Source organism: Aulonocara sp. 'chitande type north' Nkhata Bay, linkage group LG3 (assembly GCF_057382095.1).
Source record: "Aulonocara sp. 'chitande type north' Nkhata Bay isolate Kocher_YH1m ecotype deep benthic linkage group LG3, A_spYH_male_GT1.1, whole genome shotgun sequence".
Lineage (NCBI taxonomy): Eukaryota > Metazoa > Chordata > Actinopteri > Cichliformes > Cichlidae > Aulonocara > Aulonocara sp. 'chitande type north' Nkhata Bay.
Genome location: NC_141346.1, coordinates 349,309 through 358,569, shown reverse-complemented (window position 1 = coordinate 358,569; position 9,261 = coordinate 349,309). Strand labels below are relative to the sequence as shown.

Sequence of the window (9,261 nt, the reverse complement as noted above, 5' to 3'; positions counted from 1 at the left end):
AATTTTGAAGCCATCCTGATAACCTTCTCCCACCAACGATGTGGAGATCCAACCCTTTTAGATCCAATTAAAATCAAGACACTCAAAAAGATGCTCTGTAAAAGAGTAGAATTCTTGGAACAGAGTTTAATACACTGAATCATATGAACAGCAGGAAAAATACATGCATACATCTAGCAAGCAGAAAGCAAGCAAAGCAAAACCCTGGGGTGTACAGCCTTAAGCACAGACAGCAGAGCAACACAGAGATGGACAGGAAGCAGCAGCAGGAGGAAAAGAGCTGGGGGTGTCCACTGGTCCCCTAATATATAGGGACCAGTATCCCCGCCCCTTGCTGCTGGGTAACTTTCCCACGCACCCAAACACAGCTGCAGGGGTCAGGTACAGGCCAGGGTACGGGCAGGGCTCTTGCTGAGGGCCCTGCCCAAAGGGACACCCTTAGGTTAACCCTTTGCTTTGCCTTCTGACAATAGGTCACAACATAGTCAAAGGTCACACATTAATCCTAATTATTAAATCTTACATAGCAATTGGCACAATCTTATAACTACATCAGTGTAGGTTCAAAGTATGTGTGTGTGTGTGTGTGTGTGTGTGTGTGTGTGTGTGTGTGTGTGTGTGTGTGTGTGTGTGTGTGTGTGTGTGTGATTATATTGTATGATATTTTATCGTGATGTGTTCAGGATCTCTGTTACAATGTTACTGTTTTGGTTGTGCTGCATGAAAGACGTTGAGTGTGTATTGGAGGAGGTTAGTTACCAGAGCTGGAGAGTGAGTTATTCAGGCGAACTCTCAACAGCATTAACTGTCCTGTTACTGTAAAACCTTAATAAACCTCGGTGAAGCAAAATGTCTTGTGCATAAGACTCTACGTTAAAATAAGTTAAAATATATATGTTCAGTGCACATAGATATATAGTGTATATAGTTACATAATTATACATATCAAACAAAAATCCACCACACTTTGAGTACTGTCACTCTGACGACATCTGACAACATCTTGGACAAGCTCACGGCTGTCGTGAACAGCCATGAGCCTACGAACAGCCGATCCCATCAGCTGTTCGTAACACTTCCTACGTTGGAATAGACACCAGCACGAACTATCGTATGTCCAAAATTACCTGTTTATTTTGATGCATATGCTGGTTTTTTTGCAAATTTGCATTGTTATATTTATTTTCATTTTTCTGCAGTATATAAAAATTGGTGTATTTCAAAAATAAAACTATGAAGACACTCAAAATAAATTTCCCATGGTGGGAAACTATTTTGTGCAACTTTTTGTATTTACAGTTTTGAGCGATAAGCCTCTTAAATTTCTCTAACTAGAAATATATGTAAAAAAAATAAACAAAACAAAAATGATTTTCTATTTTTTTGTAGTTTATTGTACTTTTTTGCAATTTATTTAATTACTATGCACTTAATGCATACATATTATTATAATTTGGGCTATAATGGTTGTATTGATGTATAGCAACTTGAAATGCTCCCAAAAATGGCTCCACAGCATGTAAAAATATAATATAAGCTCTGGCAGACTTGGTTCTATGGTAGGTCTTAAAGGGTTAAACAAAAAAACAAACAAAAAGACATTCTTCTGAAAATGGTCAGGTACAAAGATTAGACTGAAAATGAGTGGAAAAAATAGTCAATATCCAGTATCCAAAGTTCTGGGGTTTTTTTTAACTATTGTTTAAGACCACTAATAAAAATACAAGACAGGAAGCAGAATAAAGAAACAAAGAAATAATAGATATTGGATGTCTCAAGACTTTTACACCGTACAGCAAATCCAAGAATTGGTAGTGGTATTTCTGAGATCTCTCTACCATGCTGTCAGACCAAGAAACCTGAAAAAAAATTATAACAAACATACTAAACATTTAGAGGAAGTGTGACTTCTCAGCTAAAGATACTCATATTTCATGTTTCTTCATAGCAGAAATCTGTATTTGTGTAAGCCATTGTGATGCTACACTGCAGCCAGCTCTGAGGCTCATTAGAAACATGTTTGTCACTGAATTCCAATCAATTAAAACTCTTGTGCCATTTATACACAGTACACAGAAAAAAAACAGAAGAGGTCAGTATCACATTTGGACCTGCTAACCAAACACAGACAAAACACACAGAGGGGGTTTGACTTATTCCCTAAAGATACCATCTCATATATTTACACAGCACACGTTTTGATACCAACATCAAGCACAGCTGCTGCTCTCTTTTTTCACCCTGACTGTGACAAAAACAGTGATTATCATACTTACTGAGTCTCCTCACAATCTTCATTTATACAAATAACATTTGCAGTATTGCTGATCACTATTTGCTGATCACAGAGCTGAAGTGATTGAATGACTTGGACTTTGCATGTTTTGACATGTGGTTTTCATTGTTTTAGTGCATTTTACATAGGTAAGAATATGAAAAATGCCTTAACTTCACCCTGTTGTTGTTATCTTGTATGTATGTTTGCTGTTTCTCACATTTGAGTGACCAAAAAACCACTGAAGGTTGTTTGGCTTTCGGATGCCCAAATATGTGAGTTTGCACCCATGCGCACGTACACTTTGTCCCCTTGCTGCAGCTGCAGAAACACCGCGTTGCCTCCATTATCAGCTACATCGCTGTGTGTCGCGTGATCATTTGTCATCACCATCACTTCACTGTTTTTATGGAGAAACAGGTATTGTGTATGACTTCCTCCAGCATGATAGAAGAGGGTAAAGTAATAAACACCTGCAACGGGTGCTGTAAAGACACCTGAAGAGTAGAAGAGCAGTGGTCACATTAAAAATAATCTGAAAACTCAAACTGGAGATCATTTGTGCAGTATTGTATTTCCTTTTTATTGTCCTTCAACCAAATAATTATGTCACAACTGTCTGCTTTTTAAACTGCTTTGTAAAATTTAATAAACTGATTATATGCGTTATTTTGCTTTGTGTAAAAAGTGCTGCATAACTCTTACCTGTTACTGGACTGTAGGCATTGCCAATATTGGTAATTACTCCTTTGTAGACTAGGATTGTGTCTGTGTTGAAAGGTCCAGTATGTCCACTGCCTCTTAACGTTGTACTGAATATTATCTTGGTTGCTTCTGTGGAAAACAAATCATAAAAAATATAATACATTTGTGTAAAGTAAATCTATGATTGTCTCCACACAAAAACATGTATTTTGTCTTATGTCTCCTGCAGTTTTGTGAATTATGACTCGTCAAAAAAAGACAGAGTATCTTGGTATTTTAGTATTTGATCTCTGAGTTTTTGCCTTATGGCATCAAACTCTTTTAGGATGTTAGGACAACTACTTTCTGCCATACCATCACCCTGAGCCAAACACAAGAAAAAAAAACCCCCAAAAAAACAAGCTCTGTAAATCAGCGGTCCCCAACCCCCGGGCCTCGGACTGGTACCGGTCCGTGAGTCGTTTGGTACCGGGCCGCGAGAGTTGAGGCTTAGGTGTGAAATGTATGGTTTTCAGGGTTTTTATCGGTTTTCAGCGTTATTTTGTTATCGTTTTTATCGTTTACTCGGTTTTCCTGGGTCTTTTCACGTGTGTTATGAATAAATCTTCTTTTTTTCGGTACCAGTAGTTTTATTTTGTTGTATTTATCCGCGACACCTTAAAGGCCGGTCCGTGAAAATATTGTCGGGCATAAACCGGTCCGTGGCGCAAAAAAGGTTGGAGACCGCTGCTGTAAATAACACAAGGCTGTTGGTCATTGTTATTAAAAGTTGCAATAGTTAAAATACCATATCAATAATATCCTTCAACACACTTGTAATTTCATTAAACCTAACTAGTCCATTCACTGATACCTTCTAATCAGTCATACCTATGAATTCTTGGTAGGGACTAATATCTCATTCTTCTATATAGTAACTGTGTGTCTGTTTTAACCTGCTAGGACCCGGCGTCCACATATGTGGACATCACATTTTTGGGTTATTTAGACCAAAATACTCAATTTTGCTCTACAAGGGCCTGATATCCTCTTACGAGGACATTATACTGCTACTGTTCTATCAAAATTTTAAACGAATATCCTCATATGTGGCGCTTATTTTTCTTAAAAACAAAAATAAGGTAAAAAAAAAAAATCTGGTAATTCTTTGTTTTTACATTCATGATCACATATGCCCAAATATCAAAGAGAAATTAAAAATGTATGCCATGGAAGAGTTCGGGTCTTAGGAGGTTAAAGAACCTAAGTGTCCACCTGTTCAATCTCCCAGTCCTAATATTACATTGATTATATCTGGTCTTTCTCAAAAAACAACTTTTCTTGAAACCATTTTCAAAAGATTTCAGTTGCACAGTTCAGTTTCTCATGACAACCAGCTCTCTTATGACGTGACACATCAGAAAGGCATGACTGGTCAAGTCACAGAGCAGTCAAATTCATCTCACTTGATCTTAAAAATCAGATGAGATTTTTAAAATTAAATTTTATTGTTTATTGGCAATGTACTGACAGCTGCAAAGACAGCATCCTGTGTATATACGTAAAATCCAACTTAATTTCATTGGTTCATTTTGAAGTACCTTTGTATAGTACTGGGTAAGTACACACAATAATAAATCTGAAACAGACAAAGAAAAAAAATCATTTTCTGATCATCAGAACTTAACTGTGCTGGAGAAAGTTTGAGATTCTTTAAAGTGGTTTAAACTTGCAGCTTTGGACCTCAGGAGAGTATTTTGAGAAAGCAATGCAAATGTAGAGCGGGACACAGAATAACTGCTGTAAATAAACAAAACTAAAAGCCTTGAGACAAAGCTCATTTCTTTGCATTTTACTTCTAAAGAGCTAGACTTTCAAATCGTATTACTTGGGCAGTAGTTTTCCAGGTTTTGTAAAGATCTTTCAGGGATTTTCTTTGGGCATTGACTGCTTTTTCATTCATTGTCAGTCCAGTCCTTTCCCCTGTCCACTGCTGGAGATGCAGTTCAAAATTGTACCTTTAATACTCTCTGACAGTAAACACATTTACATGCAGCTTCTGTCTTTTCACATTATTCCTTGATGATTACATAAGGTTCAGTCAAACTGAGGATTCAACCAAAAACAATTATGAAAAAAGTGTTTAGATTAATCAATAAAATTGCCCTTCATGTACCTTTGTGTTGCAGTTCCAAAATCTGGTTTTCACTCTCCTTCAGCCTGTTTGCAGTGTGGTTCAGCTTTGTCTCACTGTCTTGTTTCAGCTGGGTTACAGTCTCCTTTAGGCTCATTTCAGTGTCCTTCAGCCTGGCTTCACTCTCCTTCAGCTTAGCTTCCATACAGTTCACTTTTTCCATTATGACCCCAAAGTCTACCAGGAATTTGCACATGTCAGGATTGCATGACTTTGTTTCAGTAGCATTGTTATGACTGTGAGCCAAACTCCAGCCACAGAACAGCACTATATAGCATAAAATGTCAAAATCCATCTTTCAAGTTGATTCAGTGTCACACACCCTGCAGAGATCTGATTAATGTGATTGATCTACCTGCTTTTATGGTATAATGCTTTTATGTTAATAGTTAACATTCACATGTTAACTATTAACAGACTAATAAACTTTTTAAAAAAAAATATTTTATCCAGCTGTTATCAGTCTGTACTAGTTAAACTCAACAGAAGAGTATTGAGGAAATAGTAATACATTTACTAGGAAACAGTCTCAGTGTAGTTGCCATTGTCTAAGCTCAAACTCTAGTATATATTGAATACATCTATATCTATATCTATATCTATATATGTGTTTGAACCTGAGACTACACACCTTTAAAGTGGGAGTCACAAGTTGGATTCCCACCCAGTATCCAGTAAGGGTCCTGGTAGACCCCCTGAAATGGCACGGCTACGTCTGCAGCCTGTCCGCAGCTTGGACACAAGCATTTTACTACATGTTGTTCTTTGGGCATTATTTGTGTTCAAATAAGTATAAATGCATATAGTTATCACAGTACTACTAACATGGTACTCCTGTCTGAAGACGAGCAGAAACAACCAGCTCTGTCTGATTTCACCAGGTGCTCTTCACCTCTTCCCTTAATGCTTAACCATTTGGATTAGAGGGGAAATTTGAATGGTTGCTGAAAGATGATATTATTTTAATTTTGTTATATTTTCAGCCAAAATTACAAAACAAATGTCCATCAGGTGTGTATTAAATGTTGACCAATAAATTGTTATTGTTTTTTTCAGAGACATACAAAAATCGTATTTCTGAAATGTTTCAGTTTCACATATTTTGCATACATGCATGCTGTTTCATACTCAGTGTATTAATATTTCTAATTGTCAATGCACTGTATTGTAAGCAAACACTGGCAGCATGACAGACGAAGATAAAATAATAAAGAATTTTAGTACATGCTGTAAAGATACTTAGAAAATAAACCGCTGTTCATCATGTTTCATTGAAAGTAATGATTGAAACATCAAATAGTCTATCAGCAGTATCATTCAGTAAATGGTTTCAGTTTATTACCTCATGTGCTTCTTTATTGACTTTCCTGGCTGGAAATGTGTTTATAGTTATTCATATTTCAGCTTCTCTTTTGTTGTTTTATAATCATCTGTTAATCAATAGCATTTCTTAAACCTTTATTATCTGTTTGTGTCAAAGTATGCGTAATAAACAGTAAGTAATTACAGGGAAAGAACAGTGTGGAAATAACACATGTATTTGTAGTTTAGACATGTTTATTTGGGTTAGGTTAACATTAAGGAACATTTTAAAATGCATTATATAAGTGATAAAAAGGATTAAGACAAGCGAAAAAATGTGTTACTATTGTTACAAAATGACACTTGTCACTTGTGAGGCGTAAGATTTCACACACATACTTCTGTTTACTTGCAGCTTTTTGTAGATTTACAGTCTGCATACTGTTTTTATTAATGCAATTTACACCACTCTTTTGCACAGTCTCAGTCTTACTTTTTGCTGTTCTTTAACTCAACCTCATATTTATTTATTTATTTATTTAATTTCTGTCTATCTAGTTATAAAATATAAAATAACACACAGATGACTAAAGCAGAAGAAAAGTTAAATTAAAGGTAAAAGAAAGAAACTAAAAGGCAGATACAATGAGCTCTCTCCTCACTGAAGAAGGGGAGAGAAGCATGGTTCCATTTGCTTTCCCTGAGCTTATGAGCCAGTAATAATTAGCTTCATTCAGTTTTTCATATTGGAGTAACTAAATACCCACTGAAAGTCGTATGATAGTTTGATCCCCAAACTTGTGAGTTTGGACCCAAGCACACATACACTTGATCTCCTGTCTGCATCTGCAGGAATACTGCATTTCCTCCATTTTTAGATCCATGTTTTTCTGGCTGGTCATGATGGGTCATGGCAATCAAATGATTGTTCATGTACAGTTTCAGTGCTCCGTTTCTTCCAGAATGATAAAAAATTGAAAAGTAGTAAATTCCTGTGACAGGTGCTATAAAGACTCCTGAGGAAAAAAAAGAATTCTGGTCACAGTTTGTAAATTAAAAGCAGAAAGTCAACATCGCAAATCAGCAATATACTTCAATACTACAGGGTGGGCCTTTTATATGGATACACCATAATAACATGGGAATGGTTGGTGATATTAAAGTCCTGTTTGCGGCACATTAGTATATGTGAGGGGGCGAACTCCTCAAGATGGGTGGTGACCATGGTGGCCGTTTAGAAGTCGGCCATCTTGGATACAACTTTTGTTTTTTCAATAGGAAGAGGGCCATGTGACACATCAAACTTATTAAGTCAGCATACAATAGTACTTGTCATTTAACTTTTCAGTTAAATTGAAAAGTATATGTATATGTAAAATGATACTATCATTTTTTTCTAATTTATTTAGTTAACACAAACAATATTGCGAGTCGTACCTGTGTATTTATTATACGCATCTCCAATGTTTGTAATCACTCTTTTGAAGGCTAATGTAGTTTCTGTGTTGAAGGGTCCAATTGATATATCTCCTCTTCCTCCTGCTGCACTGAATATTACCTTTGTTCTTTCTGGAGAATTAAGAACAACATCATTAGTTCTAGTTTCAGTACCCCAAACCAAAATATGAGAATATGTTTTATCTCTTGCAGACATAATTATGACTTCTTTGACAAGAGACAGCATTCTGTCTTTTGACATTTATCTTGGATGAGTAATGTTTCATTGAAATTGATTATTTGTCCACAATTTTACCTTTGTATTGCAGCACCAAAATCTGTTTTTCACTGTCTTTCAGCCTGGTTACAGTGTCGTTCAGCCTGGTCTCACTCTCCTTCAGCCTAGTTTCACTGTACTCCAGCCTGGTTGTAGTTTCCTTAAGCCTGGTCTCACTGTCCTTAAGTCTGGCTTCCATAGATCTAACTTTTTCTGTCATGACTCCAAATTCTTTCAGGAAATTATAAATGTCAGGATGGCACAGCTGTGTTCCAGTAGCATTTTCACTATCACTCTGTGACAGACTCAAGCCACAGAACAGAAAAATAAACCATAAAGCGCTCATCGTCTAAGCTGAATCAGCATCACACAATCTTCAAACCTCTGATTAACATGGTTGATGCTCCTTTTATGCAGTTTAGTCTGTTAATCATTAACATATCAATAGACTTGTTTTTAAATCTTTTGTGTATCTGTGTAACTGCACAAGTTGAACCCAGATCAATAAGGAACTAGTACACTTACTGGCAAAACACTTTTAGTGTAGCTAAAAACTAATTGCTTCAAACGAAAGATCATTCCAAGAGATAAAGTCTAAACAGATTTTTTTATGAGAGAGTGTAAACATTGCCACCATTTAGTTGTATTTCTGCTGAACGGTCAAAGTTCTCCATCAACACCAGTTGCTGCATTGAATACAACCTTATTTTCTTCCTGTTATTGTGCCATTTTATTATTTTATTATCAGATTATTGCAGTTTTGAGCCTAGCCTCACTCCCAACTCATTACCTCAGGACTCTTTGATGTCACATTTTAAGGGCTTGAGTGCTCAATGTGCACATGTAAGTTTGGGAGCTGGGGTATATAAACACAAACCGTGATCTTTTATGATTTTGTTTTCACGTTTGCTTCTTTTAGCCTGACCTCACTCCAAACTCATTAACTCAGGACTGTCACGTTTTGAGGTTCTGGATAGCCTTTACTATTTGTATTTGTGTTTGTGAACTAACTTATTTTAAACTATGAACTTTTCCTCAATCTAACAAATTAAATTTGGAGGCTAGTTGGCTCTATCCTACCGTATTATTTTC

The 9,261-nt window shown here is 36.3% G+C and overlaps 1 protein-coding gene and 1 long non-coding RNA gene across 2 annotated transcripts; both read right to left on the bottom strand.

Moving 5' to 3' along the window:
* Positions 1-1,371: 1,371 nt before the first annotated feature.
* Positions 1,372-5,482, bottom strand: LOC147333345 (complement C1q subcomponent subunit B-like). The gene is made up of 3 exons (XM_086266487.1): positions 5,136-5,482; positions 2,981-3,109; positions 1,372-2,772 (listed from the first exon to the last, which is right to left on the bottom strand). Exons 1-3 carry the CDS (start codon positions 5,446-5,448, stop codon positions 2,492-2,494), a joined length of 723 nt encoding a protein of 240 aa, XP_086122613.1. The 5' UTR covers positions 5,449-5,482; the 3' UTR covers positions 1,372-2,491.
* A 1,242-nt stretch (positions 5,483-6,724) lies between these two features.
* On the bottom strand, positions 6,725-8,627 carry LOC147333344 (uncharacterized). The gene is made up of 3 exons (XR_015125361.1): positions 8,209-8,627; positions 7,893-8,024; positions 6,725-7,471 (listed from the first exon to the last, which is right to left on the bottom strand). It is a non-coding gene; the product is annotated as an uncharacterized LOC147333344 (long non-coding RNA).
* Between the last annotated feature and the right edge of the window lie 634 nt (positions 8,628-9,261).

Excerpts from the sequence above, each read along its gene's own strand:
- LOC147333345 (XM_086266487.1), bottom strand. The coding sequence starts at position 5,448 with ATGGATTTTGACATTTTATGCTATATAGTGCTGTTCTGTGGCTGGAGT. Across the intron at positions 3,110-5,135 it reads TTTGGAACTGCAACACAAAG|AAGCAACCAAGATAATATTC; the intron begins GTACATGAAGGG and ends TGTTTTCCACAG. Across the intron at positions 2,773-2,980 it reads TGCCTACAGTCCAGTAACAG|GTGTCTTTACAGCACCCGTT; the intron begins GTAAGAGTTATG and ends TCTACTCTTCAG.